Here is a 21,412-nt window from a genome sequence, read left to right as displayed (position 1 = left end):
TGATAAAAGATGCTGATATTCAAGTCCCCCAGTGGGACAAAAAGAAGTGTTAAAAAAATAGTTATAAAATAATAAAAAATGTCAACACACTACCTTTCCTCTTAACTATATAAATATTTAAAAAAAAACACATATGAAGTATCGCTGTGTTCGTAAAAACCCAGAGAAGAAAGTTAGTACTATATATATATATATATATATATATATATATATATATATATATATATACACACGCTTACTGTTGCCCTCATCCACTCCCGGCTCGATTATTGCAACTCGTTGCTGATCGGCCTCCCCTGCACCAGACTCTACCCTCTCCAATCCATCCTGAATGCGGCAGCCAGGCTCATCTTCCTGTCCAGCCGCTACTTGGACGCCTCTGCCCTGTGCCAGTCACTGCACTGGCTGCCCGTTAAATACAGAATTCAATTTAAACTCGCCACCTTCATCCACAAAGCCCTCCGCAGCGCAGCGCCCCCCTATATCGCCTCCCTCATCTCAATCCATCACCCAGCCCGGGCTCTCCGCTCTGCTAACGAAACCAGACTGAGCGCCCCTTTAATTCGAACTTCTCATTCCCGCTTCCAAGACTTCTCCAGAGCAGCACCGGTCCTCAGGAACGCACTACCAAAGGATACCCGGGCAATCCAGGACCTGCGGAATATGTTGGCGCTATGCAAATAAAGTTTATTATTATTATTATATAGCATGCACCTAAAAAAATTATACAAGAAAAAAAGGCCAAAAATAGCCAATTGTGCCTTAATCTCGTCTTAACAAAAAACAGAATGGAAAGTGACCAAAATGTCGCATGGATCAACAAATGGTACAATTAAATTTTTTTTTTTTAAGTAGTGAAAGTTGCCAAACCCTCCCCCAAAAACCTATACCTATATGTTCGCTTCTTCATCTGTACTGTGGTTGGAGAAGTTGGCTGGCCATCAGACATGTGCAGTACAGATTTTATTTTTCGCACACCGCCGCTAGGTGATGACGCAGAATCCGCAACCTGTCTGCAATGTTAATTGCGGATGGGCTGCAGTCTGCCCGAAATCTGTGCAAAAATAGAGCATTCTGCGATTTTTCCTCAGTGCATGGAAATCGCAATTGATTTCCGCTCGTGTGCAGGAAAAAAATTGATTTCTATGGATAGTATTTACTTCGCATCCACAGTGCAAGAGTGAATGAAAAAGCAGAATTATGAAACCAATGATTTCATTCCTATTTGTAAAGTTTTCACTCATGCGATGTGGTATTAAAAAAAAAAAAAAAAATTGTAGCATGTCCTGCCTTTCTGCATTTTGTGATTTTTTTTCGAGTCCATGCTTCCCTATGGAATCTCCTTTTTATCCCATCGCAACGCACAAACTTGCAATTTTCCTGCTATGTGTTTTTAATAGAGATGAGCGAGCATACTCGCTAAGGACAATTGCTCGAGCGAGCACTGTCCTTAGCGAGTACCTGCCCGCTCGGAAGAAAAGGTTCGTGTGCCGGCACGGGTGAGCGGTGAGTTGCGGGAGTGAGCAGGGGGGAGAGAGGGAGAGAGGGATCTCCCCTCCGTTCCCCCCTGCCGCTCCCCCCAGCACCCGAACCTTTTCTTCCGAGCGGGCAGGTACTCGCTAAGGACAATGCTCGCTCAAGTATTTGTCCTTAGCGAGTATGCTCGCTCATCTCTAGTTTTTAACATTAGAAAATCCTATTGACTATTGCGTAATTCTACCACGCTCAAAAATAACACGCAGTAGCATTGCGCAATTTTTCACAAGACAAAGCATCACTGATGCTCAAAAAATCCCCAGAACAAAACTGTGATTTTGTCGCGATGTTCTCGCAGGGATATCGCGATTGCCAGTGTCAAGAGCCATTAGGTAGTAAAAAAAAAACAATAAATATACACAAATTCTACTGAAAGTAAATTGGGTACATTTTGAAAATATTTTTTCACATTTTCAACTGCAATATGTCAAAATGTTTCCCTCGGTTTACTTTATTCTGGATGCAGATTTGAAAAACTTCTTTTTAACCATTTAGGAAACAAACAAATTTAACATTAAATTACTAACATTTTGAGGAACATTTTGTTTTTCTACATTAAGCCAAGATTGCAAAGGCTCATAGGAGTCAGAACGATAGATACCCCACAAATGACTGCATTTTAAAAAAAATTCATCCCTTAATGTATTTACTGTATTTTGACTCCACTTTTTTTTCAGAAGTTGATGCAATTTAGAGGAGAAAAATAAAATGTCATATATTTGCAAATATGTCATTTTAAAGACAGTTTTTTTTCTATCATGTACATTAACCCATTCCCGCTGTAGGACGTAAGTTTACGTCCTGGGAGCCTGGTACTTCCCGCAACAGGACGTAAACTTACATCCTGGAGATAGCGCGGGATCACATATGATCCCCCGCTATGCTGCAGCGGGAGCCAGCTGTCAGTAGATCGCGGCAGGGAAAGAGTTCACAGAGGGAGCGAGCTACCTCTGTGTCTCCGGCCGGCTCTCGCGATGTTATCGCGAGAGCCCGGCCTGTCGCCATGGTAACAGGACGCCATACACTGGCGTCCTGTATTACCAGTGCCTGAGATCGCTGTATAAGCGATAAGGCATGGGAGAGCAGTAGCTCTGCCATGCCTTATGACAGCAATCATCAGGGCAGTGGTTAAAGTCCCTCAGAGGGACACAAACAGTGTAAGAAAAACAAAGATTAAAAAAATTCATTAAAAAAATGTAAAAAAAAGAGTAAAAAAAACATTTTTTTTATGCTTTTTCTCATATTAGCATAAAAAAGGTAAAAAAAAATAAAACCCCACATACTTGGTATAGTTGCGTCCGTAATGACGCGTACAATAAGATGCACATGCTTTTGACTGTGCACGGAAAAAAACGCAAAAAAGAGATTTCCAAAAAAAGGGTTTTTATTGCAGAAAAGTGGAAAAAACTAAAAAAAAATGTAAGAATTTTGGTATCGTTGTAACCGTACCGCTCCGCAGAAAAAATGGATTGTCTTGTTTATCCTGCATGATTAACGCTGTAAAAAAAAAAAATCTATGGCAGAATTGATGCGTTTTCTCTCCCTATCATCATAAAAAAAGAAAGTTTTACAATATAGTTAATGCACCCAAAAATGACACCGATAAAAACTACAGTTCGCCACGCAAAAAACAAGCCCTTATACAGCCGCGTCGACGGAAAAATAAAAAAGTTATGGCTTTTGATAAACGGAGAAGAAAATCCGCCAAAAATTGTTGCATCCTTAAGCCCGAAATAGGCCATGTCATGAAGGGGTTAAAATGAGGATTTGCACCCCAAAATGGATACCCCTGTTTGTCCTGTGTTCAGAAAATACCCGTTGTGGCAGTGTCGTTGTTGAGGGCTCATGGGCTCGGATGCAAAATTTTATCTTGGGGCCCCCCAACTTCTTTTAACCCCTTAACGCAGAGGCGTAACTTGAAGCTTCTGGGCCCCAATACAAAACCTGTAGCAGGGCCTCCAACTCTAATGCTTTATTCATAGCACTGGACTCCCTATATGGAGAAGAGAGGCCTTATGGGCCCCCTAAGGCTCCTGGGCCCGGGTGCAACCACATCCTCTGCATCTCCTATCGTTATGCCAGTGCGTTGTGGCCCTAATCTTGTGTCCGTATGCACAATGGGGCCCAAAATGAAAGAAGCAGCTGGTGGCTTTCAGAACAGAAATAGTGCTTGAAGGTGTTTTAGGCCACATAGCACACTTGTAGAGCCCTTGAGTGGCCAAAATAATGGAGAACCCCACAAATGACTCCATTTTGAAAACTAGACTCCTTAACGAATTCATCTAGTGGTGTACAGTGTATTGCGAACCCACAATTTTTGAATAAATCAAAGCAAAGCAAAAAGAAAAAAATACAATTTTCATTATTTTAGCAATTGTGTCATTTTCAAAACAGTTTTCTTTGTACAGAACACATATGAGTGAAGACTTGCACCCCAAAATGGATCCCCCTGTTTTCGTCCCATGTTCAGAGGCATCAACATTGTAGCCGCAATTTGCTTACTGGACACATGGCAAGGCTTTTAATGGTGGGAAGACCCATTGGCTTTCAGGGCACAAAATGCTGCGATTTTGTGCGGGCTACACACAGACCGCTTTCATTGAGGTCAATAGAAGCCACCCGTCCCGCGGCACTGCTGCAGCAAGCACTGTGGAAGTATCGCGGGATCCGCTTCATCACCTAGCGCCAGCACCTACTGCGCATGCACGACGAAGCGCTGGCCGGCACATCCGCAGCACTGATAGAAGACAACGGACAGGTACGCTGGGGTCACCGGCCAGGCACCTGGTCAAACTCCGCTGCAGGAATCCCGCATTCAGGGTCCGACCTGCCCATGTGTAGGAGGCCTTAATCTTAGATAAAAGTAATAATGTAAAACTGTAGTATGTCTTAAAACAGGAGTAATAACAGAGGCCTGGTTGGGACCAGTATATGCGGCAATAAAACCGGGTATCCCTCCTCTATCCATCCAACCTTGCCACAAACCCAACACTTTTTTGGGGGGTATTTCTTGACCTCAGTGTCAGGGAGGGGTGTAAAAAGTGGATCTCTGTGAGAATTTGCACCGCCTCAGACTCATAATGTTGCTGAGGTGCGGCGGTCTCAAACAGAAAGCGGTCAACAAGCTGCTCCTTGACCTGCAGGAAAGTGAGCGTTCCCGGGGCTTCTTGTAAATTACGTAGGCATTATAGGTAGCAATCTGAATAAGGTAGAGTACTATCTTTTTATACCATTGGCTAACAGCCATCACGTGACTGGGGATCGCTCACTGCTCCAGGCTCTTAACTACCTTTGGTAGCTGGGAGCAAGGAGATTTTAAAGTTCCTGGGCCCTTCCAGGCTCCTGCGCATGCATCTGCCATTTTGCTGGCGGATGAATGTGCGGAAGCCAGAGAAGGCCTGTGGAGGATGATCGAGTTGGGGGACAAATCCGGAGGCCTCCAGTACGAAGTTTCATCTCCCCTCACCACACTGAATCGGTGACGGGGGATGAAGCTTTAACTTTTTATAAAACTTTTACATGATCGCCGTTATCCATTGTATTATGGCAATACAGCGGCCCCCGGGGACAGCTCCAGGCTCTCTGCTAACTGTGGTAGACGATAGCAGGGGGCGGTCACACTCCTCGACCCCACAGCTTTATTCTACAGGGCCAACGTGTTTTCACGGCCCTGTAGAATAAAGCCCATACATTCAGGACGTGAAAACACGTATGGCTGGTGAATAAGGTGATCAGAATGTTTGGTCTGGATGAGAATGTGTGTAAGTGGGTAGGTAACTGGCTCATTAGAGGGTGGTTATAAATGCTACATACTCTAATGGGGTCACCGTTACTAGTGGGGTACCACAAGGGACAGTTTTGGGTCCTATTCTTTTTAATATATTAATGACCGGGTAGAAGGATTGGGCAGTAAAATATCAATATTCACAGAGGACACAACACTATGTAAAGTAATTATCAAAATGGGACAGAATGCGGTTGCAAGAGGATCTGGATAAGTTGGGGGCAGAAAAGTGGTAAATGAGGTTTAGTACGGAAAAAAGTAAGGTTATGCACATGGGCAGGAGAAATCTATGTCAGCAGTACACAGCAAATGGGAAACCACTGGGCAAAACTGACATGAAAAAGGCAAATAGGATCATAGGGTGTATCAAAAGAGGTCTAGGGGCACATGAGAAGAGCATTGTTTTTCCTCTTTACAAATCATTGGTCAGACCATACATGGAATATAGTGTACAGCTTTGGGCTCCTGTACTCAAGAAGAACATATCAGAGCTTGAGCGGGTACAAAGGCAGGCAACTAGAGTAATAAATGGTATGGGCGGACTACAATGCCCAGAGAGGTTATCAAAATTGGGGTTATTTAGTTTAGAAAAAAAAAAGACAGCTGAGGGGCAACCTAACAACTATATATATATATATATATATATATATATATATATATATATATATATACATATATATATATATACATATATATATACATATATATATATATACATATATATATATATATACATACATATGGAAAGAATAGTTTTTTTTAGTTTCTAGATTCTACATTTCCCAGGGTTTTATTTTGAAAATTGTAATTCAAGCTATAATGTGCCTTTCAGGCCAACAGCCCATTCAGTGCAGAACATTTAAGGTGCATTCACACCGAATTGCCGTGGCGTTTCCATACAGACTTTCTGCACGGCAATTCCACCTGCTTTTTTAATTCCCGGATAAGCCAGCAACGTGGAAGAGATTTTTGCAAAAATTTCATCCAAACGCTGCGGCCAAGCCGCGGGAAACTGACGTGCAGCGCGGAATTCAGATCCGCGGCATGTCAATTCTTGCTCTGTTTCCGTGGCGGCCTCTCTCCTCTCTATGGGGAGAGCTGGCCACAGCGGGTTGCAGGCGGCGAAACCACTCCAAAATCTACAGCTAAAGGCCGCAGGTTTTGAAGCTGCACTTATCCCGCTGAAATTTTGCGTTTTTTCCGTGCGGTCATTCCGCGAGATCGCCGCAGAATTTCTGTCCCGTGAGACCCCAGCCTTAAGCTTTTTCAAGGTTTTAAATAGAAATATCTTCCAGATTCATAAACAGCAGTTTGTTGATAACCACGCAGCAAAATGATTGGTCTTTATTAGTACTCCAAATGACTGAAAAAATTAATAAAGTAAAATGGCAAAAGTAACAATGGGCTCACTTACACCATACTGGTAAGTGTACACAATGATGGTAGCAGGCATACATTGCTCTGAAACACATTGAGAGATTTACTAAAGCTAAATGTACCAGAGTCCTGGCTCAATTTGGGCAAAAATGGATGGTTTGCATGCTTTGCGCCATCTTAACGGCCAATTCACATGGGTGTATTTCCTGTCCATGCATCTCACAGACAGCACACTGATCCATTATAGCCAGTTGGGCTGTTCACACAGGTGTTTTTCACATGGACCATAAAAATCGCAGCATGCCCTATTCTGCATTTCCAATTCTCGTCTGTGATACAGATCAATGTCCACTGCCCACGGGGATCAGACGAGTTCAGAAAGATTGTTGACCCAGGGAGTTAGGGCCCTTTTACACGCAACGATTATTGCTCAAAATTCGTTCCAAACAGCCGAAAATGAGCGATAATTGTTACATGTAAACGCGGCAGTCATGCTCTATTCGTTCAATTATTGTTAGACAAGGTTTTTAGGCTGGCATAAAATACATAGTTTGATTCCTGGAATTTTTTTCAGTTGAAATGCAGTTCGTTCTGTGTTTCCAACAGCCAGCCATGGCTTTGTAGTGCAGGGTTTACTCAGCTGCATGGAGTCCAGAGGAGAACAATGGAATGTGTTCACCAGCTGTTTGCTTGGTTGGGTGAAGTGTTTATGCAAAAACAGATGCCTAAACACATGCCAAGCTGAGCAAACAACTCGTTGAGGAAAACAAGGATTAATTAATTAGCTAATGGAGTTATTATCTGTGTGTGTAATTTTATGCAAAACCATCATTAAATCTTTTAATCTTTCTGCAGTTTGAGCAATAATCTTTGTGTGTAAAATGGCCTTTATTTTGATTGCCTGGAATCGTAAAGGAATGTTTTTCCCCGAAAATGAGGAAAATTAGCTTCTACTTCATAGGGTTTTTTTTGCCTTCCTCCCTTGATCAACATTGTTGGATAATATGCTAAAGTGGATGGAAATATCTTTTTTTCCAGTCTTACACTATGTCACCATTATTCTCTATATTCCCTTTCATTTTTCAACAACATTAATTGAAAAGACTTAATGGGGTTTTCTAGAACTTTGATATTGATCATATATCTTCAGGAAAAATCTAGAAGCATAGAATCATAGAGCTGGAAGAGACCGCCAAAATTATCGGGTCCAACTCTCTGCTCAGTGCAAGATTCACTAAATAATCCCAGACAGATGTCTTTCCAGTCTCTGTTTGAAGACTTCCATTGAAGGAGAACTCACCACCCGCTGTGGCAACCTGTTCCACTCATTGATCACCCTGTCAGAAAGTTTTTTCTAATATCTTATCTTTAGGAGATCTTCATCAATATTGGATAATTGGAGGTATCATCCTTGGCACCACCGCCAATCAGCAAAATGAAAGAGCCAAGACACTAGTTGTAATGGGATTGAGCTACAGTACTAAGCTCAGCCACATACATTCATGAATATGTGCCTATGTAAACTATGAAGGGGAGCACAATGGCCCCTTCATTCTATTCTTTGGCTGGGATGCTGAAGGTCAGATCTCAAATGATCAACTTTAAAGAGTGCTGCCTTGTTTTCCGTTCTTTGATGCCAAGAGCTCATGGACCAGGCAGTGCTGCTTTTTTTCTTAAATGCTCCAAAAGTTTTTTTTTTTATTATGCCATCAGCGAAGCATACAGCTTTATTTGCCGATATGGATGACATATTTACTAGCACTAAAGAAAGAAAGTTCATCAACCACCTAGGGAAGTGTAGTTTATCTTATGTGAGATGTATGGCTATTCCTTGGTACAATTTATCTGGTGTTTCTCAAACTAAGGTCACCCACATGCTAGGGAAGGAGGATTCTAGAGGTGAATTGTCCTGTTAAATACAGTCACATAGTGACTTTAAAGGGGTGCTGTCATTAAAAAAAAATTTCTATAATTACCTATTTCTTCCCTATCAGTCTTCTTAGCAGATCTTCACCACACCGATCTTCTTCTGTCTCCTGCAGTCCAAGGGAGTCACTTCACCTCCAGCTGGCTGATTCCTCTCCTTCCTGTGAGGTTACGTACATTGGCTGGCCGTTTTCTTCCTGCCAGCCAATGTATGTTACATCACAGTTCACAGGCCAGCAGGTGGAGTGCTGATCTACTTCAAAGGCTGCTCATGCGAGCTGTCTCTGCAATAGATCAGAATTCCTTCCTAGCTAGTGAATGCTACTGCACAGGGACATGACCTTCACTGATTGGCTGCCAGCGCTTGATTAGCCAATCACAGTGCTGGCTTCTGCTGGAGACGGAAGATTCAAAGCCCTGTCGCTAGCAGAAGGCATCTGTAAGACGAGGACGACGTTGCACCACCGTGGACACCTGGACACCATCAGGAGGCATCGGAATGCTGTGGACCAGGTAAGTACAGGCCCCCCGCCCCCCCCCCCCCCAAAAAAAAATAAAACACTGTGCCCTTTTTGGGGGAAAAAAATAAGCCAGTGTCTTATTTACGGGGAAACATGGTACTTGTATTGCAGTTGTTACAATTCTTTTAACATTTCCATAGGTATAGTTTCCACATGATAGGTAACATTTTGCCAGGGGATGTCTTTAGCTACAGAGGTTAGTATGCTCTAATCTAAGCTATTTGGAATAGCATAAAAACTTGTAGCAAAGGCCTAAATATAACACCATATAGTGTTATGCATAACGGTGGTGCTGTCCAAATGACATTTTGAATATAAGTAAGGATCTGATAAGTTCTCAGAAGCAATATCATTGTACTTACTGTATCTATGACTTGCATGCACTCCACGTTGTATATTTAATAAATGAAATTACCCAGTCACGTTCATACCGTAGGTAAATTTATTAGTGGGAAACAAGGGTTTTTCCTGTGGTATGGAAGGTCTCCAAACTCTAATTTACAAGGCATAATCACATATTCTGTAATGTCGTACACCGCGCCCTTCTCCTTAAAAGAAAATACACATTTTCTGTTTCCAATTCTCTAAAGTTACTTCTTGTACGACATGGAGCTGTAACGTCTGTTATATTAATCCTCGAGTGCACTCCACTGATGGCAATATTCTCCAGACCACTTCATAAAAATGATGACTAGCAATCTATTTGAGCTGTACACATTATTCAGCTATACATTCCTGGAGCAAGCAAAAGAAGAAAAAAAAACTATATAAATTAATTTAGTCACAAAAAAAATGAAAAAAAAAAATCTGCAAAAAACTAAATAATTGCAAACCACGTCTGACATCCTCTAGGGAAATAACTATAGAGTTGCATCAATAGTCATCAAAATAAGAAGTAAAAAGACAATACACACTCTTAAATATCTATGTTTGCCGGGCAGTGCAGTTCCCTCCAATATCCACAGTATCAGTAGTCGATACATTACAAGAATCATGATGCAGATTGCAGCTGCTCAGTGTTTTCAGTTCAGTGCTTAGAAACCGGATGTAAAATGAATAAATGAATGATAAATCACAGACAAAGCCGGCTGCTCAAATCACTTGTTTACACGAGGTAAAAAGCTTGAAAATGATGAAAAGGTTTGTTTTCCGCTTTCCTGAAGATGCAGGTTATAGAATAAGTGCTTGTGAACACCACAACTGAAACTCCACTTCTTCTCACCGTCTCTTCATTAGGACATTATGATAACAGACTTCTCCATGCAAAGATTTAACTTTGTTGGTTGCGCATTACACTGCAATACACTACAGTAAAGACAGTGTCACTTGACTAGTCACAACTTTCCCCTATGGATGCATTCTGATAACACAGTATTCAGTGCACAGGACAGTTGGCTCACTTCATTCTCTTCTTTGCCATCTTACGTCTTCAGTCTCAAACACCTTGTACTTTGTAGGTATTTAAGCCGTCACGGTCAGGTCAGCATTGCTTTCCATGGTTGTTCCCTTTCCTAATGACACAGTATTAATATCTGACTAGTGCAATGCCCCCAGACAATATCCTCCTTGTACAGTAGTTCTGTTTACTCATACTGCCTATAAAGCACCTGCGGCACTCTGTGCTTCCACTGAAAGGGTGTCGTTCTTCTGCTCGGCATGGCATGCATAATTCGGTTTGTGACGTGAAAGCGTTGTGTTGCCTCGAGACACACACATTAAAACTCTTCATGCTGGGAGCCTTGGTTCAATAGTTAAGGATAATTCATACAGAGTATCTTCATCCAAGATTCGTGACTTGTCCAAGAGGAACTGAGTGACCTTAATTACAAGACAAAAAAAAAAGTTCACATTGCACTTAGCGATATTCTTCTGTAGCTTCATAATATACAACTAGTCTATTAACACCAGCCTATTTATTACAGGGGTTGTCAGGGACTTTTTAGAATTTTTATATTAATGCCCTGTACTCAGGACATGTTGTGAGGGTATATATATATATTGCCATATGTTTTTTTATGCTTTATACCTGTATGCAAGTTTTATTCAATTCCAAATGAGAGAAAAAACTTATATGTCGCCTTACATCAGATATTTCCAAGGCTTTAGAAGGCTGAGAGAGATGTTCTAGAAGTTCAGAGAAGATACGGAACCAGACACAAGGACGCATGTACTTGGCTGTTTTCCCAGAAGCCCGTATCAAGATGTTCAACCATGTACATAATTTTTACTGTCCCAGGCCGGAAATCCGGACTTCTTAGAATTGAGTGGGTGATTCTTTGCACTGGAGTTAATTGAATACGTGATTTTCTGTACAAGCCAGAGGCGCCAGTATCAAGATAATGACTGTTATATGATTTTCACTGTCTCAGTCCGCAAATCCGGACTTCCCATATATGGTTATGAGCCCATCACCCCCTTGGGGATGGGACAAAGGGTATAAGATCTCATGTAATCTGTAATAAAGCACGACGGCGATGACGTGGGCACAGCCGAGAGCCATGTCCCGTGTGAGGAATGATACCAGATCCCTGTGTGGTGTCTATTCTTACGGCCGGCAGCGGGGCAAGTGGGGTGGGCCTGATTGGTGCTGTACTTAGAAATATAACCCTGATAAATGGCGCCCGAACGTGCGGCGACAAAACCGGAGCTTACAACGCATTCCACCCGGATCCACGCCGCAGAGAAACCGTCCTGCTGCAAACCGAGCCTGATCAACTCACTTAGAACTCCAGGTAAGACAAGCATATATTTATGTTGTGTTTTACACTGCGAGTCTTGCAGCAGGACTGACTATCTGTGGTTTGTGACCGGACGGGTTGGGTTAAGAGTTCTACACGGTAACTCGTGTGGGCTCCGGGTTTGCCGTCATGGACCACTGACCGTGATATGCGCACCAATGGCTCACCCAGAAATTAGTCTGTAGTCTATTTGTACTTTGAAGTTTTAACGTTTTAATAATAGTGGAGATTGTTTTATTGTTTGGTGTATCTGCAGAAGTTTTTTTTCTCTCTTTCTTTTCATTTAATCTCACAAGAGAAGGGACCCTCAGTTTAGTTTAGTTAGTTGTTAATGGTTTAGCAGAGAGGGATGCATTTTGTGAGATAAGGCTTCATAAGAGAAGGGACTCTCGGTCGGTTTGCCTTATATATGGGGCTAGCGATTTGATTTCAGAGAGATGCATTTTATGGGGCTGGTTCCATAAGGAGAAGGGACCCTCGGTTGTTCTGCCGGTATATAAGGGCCTGACAATTTGAAAATTAAGAGGGATGCATTCTATGGAGCGTGTTATTATTATTGTTGTTGATGTTCTAATATGCGTAAGACCTTATTAAAGAAGACAGAGCCCCTCAAGGGCTGCCGCCGTGTGGATGAATCTGTAAAATGTAAGAAAACTCTAATGAAAATGTGTGACACCGACCCGCATGGCAGATTACAAAATGGTGTCTGGGAGGGAGGTCTTTAGGACCAAGAGGTGCCTTGGAAGATCAAGGTTTGCTAGAAGCAGAGAGAGAGACAGTCAGAGAAAGTATGTACACATTATTTGTTTAAGAAAGTATCCGTAAGTGAAATGTTGAAAAGTACAGTAAGTGATCAAGAGGGCGTCAGGAGAGTGTCTATTGAAGGTTATATTGGCAGTTAGGTAGGGGAGAGAAAGTGCTGAAGGAGCAAGCAAGTCGATAAGGAAGTTACAATGCATGTGATTGGTTGGCAAAGAGAGATGAAAATGTGTATAATACAAGATAGATAATAGATAATATGTATAATCCATACTAGGTGGATATATATGTGTATATATATATACTGTAAGTGCAAATAGTTAACTGAGCTTGCTTTTAGGGGAGAAGAGTTTGTTGACATGTAGCTGCGAGCTTGTGTTCAGTCTCCAAGGTCGGAAGAGAACAGCGAGAGAGAAAATGCAATAACAACCTTGGTTAATATCTTTGCTTGCTTGCAATGAATTGAAATGAATTTAATTAGTTATACTGTCTTAGTAGGCAGGGAAATATAGTAATTTCTAATGTATATTCTTACTTATACAGGGGTTGAAAATGAATGTTGCAAGGTCCCAGGATATGTGTTAATTATGATTTCAAAATGCAGGCAATAGTTTAAGCTAAAACTTATTCAGTCTGTGTTTCATATTCGCGGAGAGATAACAGTCAGGGTCACAAGGGGGGCTGAAAAATACCCAGAGATTCTAAAATACTTCAGTGTTTAATACAGCATACAATAGCTTCAGTAGATAAGAAATATAGAATGTTTCAGTCACTCAGCAAACTTTTTCACATAATTTGTCATAGATAGCGCTCGTTCACAATCTCATCTCAATAGAATTATGTACTTTATAAGATAATAGCACTCACCTCAATGTTTTTCAACTGATGTATGTATGTTTGTCAAACTTTTTTTTGTCCGTGCATCTGTATGTACTGGTACACCTCAATGAGGGGGTGACGGAGCAGACTTGAGAGCGTGGATGGATGAGAGTTAGTGACCCGTGTTTAGGCTGTGATGCAGGTAATGACTGGAGATAAAAGTCCTCCCCATGCATGGGACTTTGCTTGGTTGAGATGTGGACGTGTGGACTGTTATGCTGAAATGGAGCTGAGAAGACGGACGCAATGTGCCAATATCGAAGGGGTGGAGCTAGATGATGTAATAGTACGTAGTAATGTTTCATCCTTCTTGTCCAAGGGAGGGGGTGAGGAGCTTGAGCAGCTAGTAAAAGTTTGTTTTGTTTTTTTTCTCCGGTCTCAGATTTGATAAAAAAATTGCAGGCAGGAACAGACTAATAATGAATTCACTTAAAGGGATATCACATTTCAAATATGAATAGATGTTTTGTAGATTATTCTTCCCCGGTGTAACTCATGTTTCTGTTATAGGTGCTAACATCTTACAGGCCTTATCTGCATTCATCAAATCTTTTTACAATGTTGTACTACCTTGAAACCGGGTGCTCTTGTTCCAATTGAGTACCCTGTTTTAAAGGGGGGGAGGAGAAGGCATAGGTGATCTAGGTATTGCAAGTCAGCCATTTTAGGTATTGCAAGTCAGCCATTTTAGGTATTGCAAGTCAGCCATTTTTAAATTTTTTGCAAGCCATTTTTAAATTTTTTGCAACAAGATTCTGATCTTTTTGAAATAGAATATCAGCCTGATTGTCTAGCATTGATGCAACAAGAAAATTTAAGTTTTAAAAAGTTACTGAAAGCCCTTGTTAATAATGTATATTTTGAGTTGTTTTTTGTAGATGGTACCCAGGGTGATTGACGACTCCACACTGGATATACGGTGGTTACACAACAAGATGTCCTAAAAAGCAGAATGTCTCCGCATGTCGCAGTACAAGAAGCGGAATTAAAAGCACTCACGGAGGCGTGTGGAGTGGCCACAGGTAAGACGGCAGACATTTACACTGACTCCCGGTATGCATTTGGCATAGCTCATGATTAAGGCCCAACATGGAAGGCCAGACAGTTTTTTACCACAGCAGGACAGCCAATTAAGAATGTTGCAGCGGTGCAGTCTCATGGAGACCCTACTTTTACCTGACAAGGTGGAAAGCTCACACCAATTCCTACACCGGAGAAGCAAGAGGCAACGCCATCACAGGCCACACAGCAAAAGCAGCGGCCCTCAAGCCGTGGAAGAAAGAAGAAAAGAAGAATTTGATAAAAACTTGGACTTTGATAAAAAATTTTGGACTTTGACTACACTTGGACTTTGATAAAATCTTGGACTTTGATAAAAACATTGGACTTTGATAAAAACATTGGACTTTGATAAAAACATTGGACTTTGATAAAAACATTGGACTTTGATATGCTAAAGACTTTACAGTTACAAGCCAGCAAGGAAGAAAAAGACAAATGGACTAAAAAGGGACGGCGTATGGTGAACAGTCAACAGCACTTGCCCACCATAGTCCCTGTGCTCCATGATGGCCCAGCTGACGCACGGAAAGACGCACCTCTCAAAGCAGCAATGATGTCGACGCCAAACAAGGACGGGTGGCTCCTTGGTTTTCTGTAGCTGCTGCATCATTTGTCCAGTTTTGCATGATCTTTGCCGTAAGCAGCAGGGCAGAAGTAAAATTTGCCACATCACACTTGCCTAGACCACTCTACCCATTTCAGGGATTGCAAATTGGCTACACTCAGCTCCCACTTGTTGGGTAGCATGAATATGTGCTTGTTGTTGTTAATGTTTTTCAGGTTGGAGACCTACTCTGTTACCAAAGTAAATAAGCAGGTAACCGCACAGAAGCTCATGAATGAGGTAATCCGCAGATACGGGGTACCGGAAGTGATTGAGTCAAACAAAGGTACACACTTCACAGGTGAAATAATGCAACACATCATGTCTGTTTTGGGTATATTCCAGGCTTTTCACACACCCTACCATCCGCGGAGTAGGGGGAAAGTAGATACAAAAGACAATGGAGGAAAATGGTAAAATTTTGAATTGAGTGTTTTCCATTAGTTTCTTTTTTCCAGGAGGATACATGCCACAGTAGCAGAGTTTGGGGAATGATTTTCTTGTTAATGTTGTCATAGGCCTCTCCAAGGAATTGTCAATAATGTATTCTGTAGTCTCTGCTTTCCTCCCAGGTCCTACAGATGAGTGTCACAATCTGAAACCAGGTGACAGGGTCTATGTGAAATGGTTTGAGAGAAACCCTGTTTGAATGTCGTTACCAGATGTTGTTCACCACCCCAACTGCAGTCAAGCTTGAAGGAAAGCCCACTTGGATCCACACTTCGCACTGCAAAAACTAATGATCCTGTATATCCTTTACATGCTATAATGTGGTACAATTCCTCTAACACACACCTTTGACTGCTGTACACTAGCCCCCTGTTTCAGAACAAATTAATACAATTAAATGTGCAATATGTAGACTACACTGAGGGTGAGAATCTAACACCGCATCGTGCTAAGAGAGACATTGACACTCAAGGTGGTAACTTTGATCCACACGTATACATAGATGTAATAGGAGTGCCAAGGGGGGTGCCAGATGAATTTAATTCTAGAGATCATGTCAAAGCAGGTTTTGAGTCCTTATTTGCTATTGTCACTGTTAATAATAATGTAGATTGGATGAATTATATCTATTCCAATTAGCAGAGGTTTGTAAACTACACCAGAGATGCTTTTGCAAGGGTTAGCTGACCAGTTAGGGCCCACTGCATCCATGGCGTTCCAAAATAGAGTGGCCCTGGATATGATTTTAGCAGAAAGAGGTGGGGTATGTAATTTCCTGTATGTGTATTATCCCTTTAATGGTGACCAAAATTTCCCTTGTTTGAAAAAGATGAAGAGCCAGTTCCGATAATGGCAACCACGTATGTTACCAGAAGAATGGAGAAATGTACTAGTACTGCGCCGCCCCGGTCTCATAAGATGGACTGTCAGTGGACTTCCCATTTGCCTAGGGAAAGTGCAGAAGACCTTAGGTTCCGGCGAGGGCACACCCTGCGGGGTGTTAACTTGTACAGATAGAGGGTATGGATGCCCGGAAATAAGCCCAGGGAATCCATGGCCTCCTTCTGAGGTGAGGTAGGGATCCCTCCCTTTTAGGAGTAGGGACTTACGGGCAGTGGAGAAACCCTGACGCAAGGGAGAGACGACCGAGGAAGAGTGCAAGGTCTGATGCTTGATCTCCATATTAAGTTTTTTAGGGGGGTTTGTGAGGGTATATATATATATATTGCCATATGTTTTTTTTTATGCTTTATACCTGTATGCAAGTTTTATTCAATTCCAAATGAGAGAAAAAACTTATATGTCGCCTTACATCAGATATTTCCAAGGCTTTAGAAGGCTGAGAGAGATGTTCTAGAAGTTCAGAGAAGATACGGAACCAGACACAAGGACGCATGTACTTGGCTGTTTTCCCAGAAGCCCGTATCAAGATGTTCAACCATGTACATAATTTTTACTGTCCCAGGCCGGAAATCCGGACTTCTTAGAATTGAGTGGGTGATTCTTTGCACTGGAGTTAATTGAATACGTGATTTTCTGTACAAGCCAGAGGCGCCAGTATCAAGATAATGACTGTTATATGATTTTCACTGTCTCAGTCCGCAAATCCGGACTTCCCATATATGGTTATGAGCCCATCACCCCCTTGGGGATGGGACAAAGGGTATAAGATCTCATGTAATCTGTAATAAAGCACGACGGCGACGACGTGGGCACAGCCGAGAGCCATGTCCCGTGTGAGGAATGATACCAGATCCCTGTGTGGTGTCTATTCTTACGGCCGGCAGCGGGGCAAGTGGGGTGGGCCTGATTGGTGCTGTACTTAGAATTTTAACCCTGATAATGTCATTAATAGATGATCGGCGGAGGTCCGCTACTAGGGATTCCTGCCAATCAGCTGATCCCTGGCATTGCTGTCACTCTGGCAGTGCAGGAAGCAGATGGTGCTGATCATAGCACAACGCCCCGGGTTGGTATTGAAGACACAGCTCCTGAGGGTATGTCATCAATAGAAAAATTCCAAAAAGTCTCAGACAACCCCTTTAATGTAACTATGCCAGTCAGGTGGTAACAGTATCAAAAATAACGGTGTTCAGGTTGAACAACATATTTATCAAGCCATGCATCATCTCTGACACTTGTGAAACCTATTTACAAAAAAAAATATGACCAGGACATAGACATCGATATCTATCTATCTAATAATTATTAGAAAATTATATAGTACAAGTGTTTCTTGTACTATAGCGCCACACTGCTCTGCTACATGCATGTCACACACACATTGACTCTGATACATGTACATCACATACAGCTCTGCTACATACATTCTTCATACAACAAGGATGAGAAGCAGCACAGCAGATCCCTGCACACACTGATCAGCCCCTGGTTATATGACCCCGGACTCCTCTCACACAGTTGACTGATCACATGGCAGTAACATCATGACAGGTCCTGTGAGCAGATGGCTGCTGTAGGTGTTTGCTAGTATTCCATCCCCTACAAGCCCCCACGGCCTCAATTGCTATGAAATACTAACGAACACCTCCTAGCCTGAGAGAAGCCGTGTGCTTACAGGACCTTTGATGGTGTCACCGTCATGTGATGAGGGCGCAGAGCATGTAAATTACTCACTCTTGTTGTACCCCGGATCATCAGGAGGAAGTAACATGCTCCAGCACTAATCATGTGACTGTGAAGTCATCACAGGTCTTTCATCCGGATGTCACCCCGAGTTATGCGTCCCCTACAACCCCCCGTAGACTCAGTTGCTATGGAATAGGTCCTGTGATGATGTCCCCGTCATGTGATCAGGGGCGGAACATGTAACTCACTGACTCGGGATGAAGGACCTTTGATGATGTCAATGTCATGTCATCAGGGGCAGAGCATGTAACTGAAGCACGCACGGACAGACAGTAGTTTGATAGAATAAATCTGTGCATGCATCATATGTAGATGGATCGTTTTCTAGGAATTTTAATTTAGTTCTTTTTTATTTTTAATTATTTGGATACCATCTGTGTATAATGTTTACCAGGTAATTGTTACCTTAAATTGGTGCTCTATCCGGTATGGGGTTTGCTGGAACTGGCGAATTTCTCGAATAATATGGGATATCTGTAGAGAAATAAAAAAACAAGAGGAAGCGTTTTTCTCAAATAACAAATCCACCAGTATAACAATCACAAACTAATCAGTTACACAAACTAAATTAATGGGGTAATAGAAGATACGGTGCAGAGTTTGGAGATGCCTCTTCTTACTTCCTTTCCTTCCCCATCTGTCTGCAAAGCTACAGCTTTATGCATCTGGCAGACTACTTAGGCTCATGCTCATAATGAGAACTAGTCCACTCTATATGGGTTTCAGATTTGGCTCCCATATATCTCTTAGCTTCATTTAAAGCCTCTGAGAGAGGTGAGGACCCTCACCCACATAAGAGAGGCATCCTTGGGCTTCCGCATCTCCTATGAACTCTAAAACATAAAGTAGTAGGCTCATAGGAGGTGACAGTCTTGCTTTAAACATTTAGTTTGCTTGGAGATAGTCTTCTTTCAGTATAACTCACTAACCCAAGCTGGGCATAATTTCATGCTTCATGCAGAGCTTTCATTCTTTCTTCCATCAGGTTCCTCTTTCTGTTACTTTCGATCCCTGCCCACCTCAAAGCTCAACATTATTTTCATTGTCTGAAGAATTTGTACCATGTGAATTGTAATCCAGGCAGCAATCTCAATACCTGTGTGCCATGATCTGCAGCTTGGGGCACCACACAGTGAATGAGGGAGCTAGAATAATTCTACAAAACTTTCCTCAAGGTTCAGTACTAGGACCCCTACACTTCTCCATCTACACCCATGGTCTAGAACGACTGATATACTGGAAGCCATGGGAATCTAACTGTTACACTGATGACACTCAAATCTACCTCTCTGGCCCAGATGTTACCTCTCCCATATCCAGAATTCCAGAGTGTCAATCAGCTATATCCTTCCCACCTCCTAAAACTTAACACCTAAGAAACTGAACTCAGAATTTTTCCTTCACCTCACTCTACATTTTCCACTTTCTTGATTGACTTTGCCCTCTCCTTCAAACTGCACATACAAGCCCTCACCACACCTGCAGCCTCCTGCTCAAAAACATCTCTCGGATACAACACAAATGCTAGTGCATGCCCTAGTCATCTCCCATGTAGACTACTGAAACATTTTGCTCTGTGGCCTCCCTTCCAATGCCCTTGTAACCCTCCAATCCATCCTCAACTCCGCTGCCTGACTTATCCACCTCTTCCCCCATAACTCCTCTCCATCTGTCAATCTCTTTACCGGCTACCTAATACCCAGAGAATCCAGTCCAAGTTATTATCAAGGACATACAGGGATGTCCACAACCTGATCCCTCCATACACTGGACTTAACTTCCTGATACCACCCCACATGTAACCTCTGATCCTCACAAGCACTCCTTTTCTACTCTTCCTTAGTGTGCTCCACAAATAATCATCTCCAGGATTTCTCCAGTGTGTCATCTATACTCTGGAGCTCGCTACCTCAACTCAGACTCTCCACCACCTGGGCCTACAACCTACAGCAAGGTTTCCCAAAATGTGTTTCGCTGAGCCCTTGGGGATCCGTGAGTGATTGTCAGGGGCTCTGACGGAGGTCCACGCTCTACTCACAGCTGTAGCTGTGTCCGGAAAGCCTTGAATAAGGAAATAAGTGTGTAGGACCTGTGGTCAGCATAGCAACATGGATCACATGAGCCGGTTCCGGTCATGTGATCCGTGTTGCTATGCCGACCACAGGTCCTGCACCCTTTTTTCTTCACTACAGGCTGTCCAGACACCGCTACAGGGGTGACTAGAGAGGGGAGCAATGGCAGATTTTAATAGGGGCGACCGCCCCAGGCCCGAAACTCAAAGGGGGCCCACGGCCATCCAAATCGCCCCTATTGTAATCTGCACTGCTAAACCTCTCCCTGCATCTGAAGAGCACAGCGGCAAAAGGGGACCCTAAAACTATTGGGGCGGCAATAGTGGGTGCCATCAGTACCAGGGCCACCAATCTAGGGGACCCCTTTACTACTGGGGCCACCAATCTAGGGGACCCCGTTACTACTGGGGCCACCAATCTAGGGGACCCCGTTACTACTGGGGCCACCAATCTAGGGGACCCCGTTACTACTGGGACCACCAATCTAGGGGACCCTGTTACTACTGGGACCACCAATCTAGGGGACCCTGTTACTACTGGGACCACCAATCTAGGGGACCCTGTTACTACTGGGGCCAGCAAGGTAGGGGACCCTGTTACTACTGGGGCCAGCAAGGTAGGCGACACTGTTACTACTGAAGCCACCAAGGTAGGGGACACTATTACTAATGGGACCACCAAGGTAGGTGACACTATTACTACTGGGGCCACCAAGGAAGGGAACACTTACTACCGGGGCCACCAATATAGGGGACACTATTACTACTAGGGCCACCATTACTACTAGGGCCACCAATATAGGGGACACTATTACTACTAGGGCCACCAATATAGGGGACACATTACTACTGAGGCCACTGTGGGAGACACTACTGGGGTTAATATAGGGGACCTACTGGGTCTAATATAAGGGGTTACTATTACTACATGGGGCAGATTTGCTGCGGAATTTACTTTAGCTGTAGCAGCAACGTGTGTGAGATTTTGAAAGTTTCATCCACACGGTGTGGAAAAAATCTGCACAAAACCCATGCAGATATTCACATGTGGTGCAT

At 42.8% G+C, this 21,412-nt stretch overlaps 1 protein-coding gene across 2 annotated transcripts in view; it reads right to left on the bottom strand.

The window, feature by feature from the left end:
* Positions 1-9,362: 9,362 nt before the first annotated feature.
* The window catches only part of RASGRF2 (Ras protein specific guanine nucleotide releasing factor 2), a 255,357-nt gene continuing 243,307 nt past the window's right edge, over positions 9,363-21,412 (bottom strand). For both annotated transcript variants that reach the window (XM_066602949.1, XM_066602950.1), the window contains 2 exons: positions 18,691-18,759; positions 9,363-10,962 (listed from right to left, as the gene is read on the bottom strand). In XM_066602949.1, coding sequence (XP_066459046.1) covers positions 10,870-10,962; positions 18,691-18,759 — 162 coding nt within the window. In that variant the 3' untranslated portion in view covers positions 9,363-10,869. The remainder of the gene's footprint in view (positions 10,963-18,690; positions 18,760-21,412) is intronic.

This window comes from Eleutherodactylus coqui, chromosome 5, assembly GCF_035609145.1.
Source record: "Eleutherodactylus coqui strain aEleCoq1 chromosome 5, aEleCoq1.hap1, whole genome shotgun sequence".
NCBI classification, from domain to species: Eukaryota; Metazoa; Chordata; class Amphibia; order Anura; family Eleutherodactylidae; genus Eleutherodactylus; species Eleutherodactylus coqui.
The sequence above is the reverse complement of the archived record's forward strand: the minus strand, read 5'-3'. Positions and strand labels throughout refer to the sequence as shown.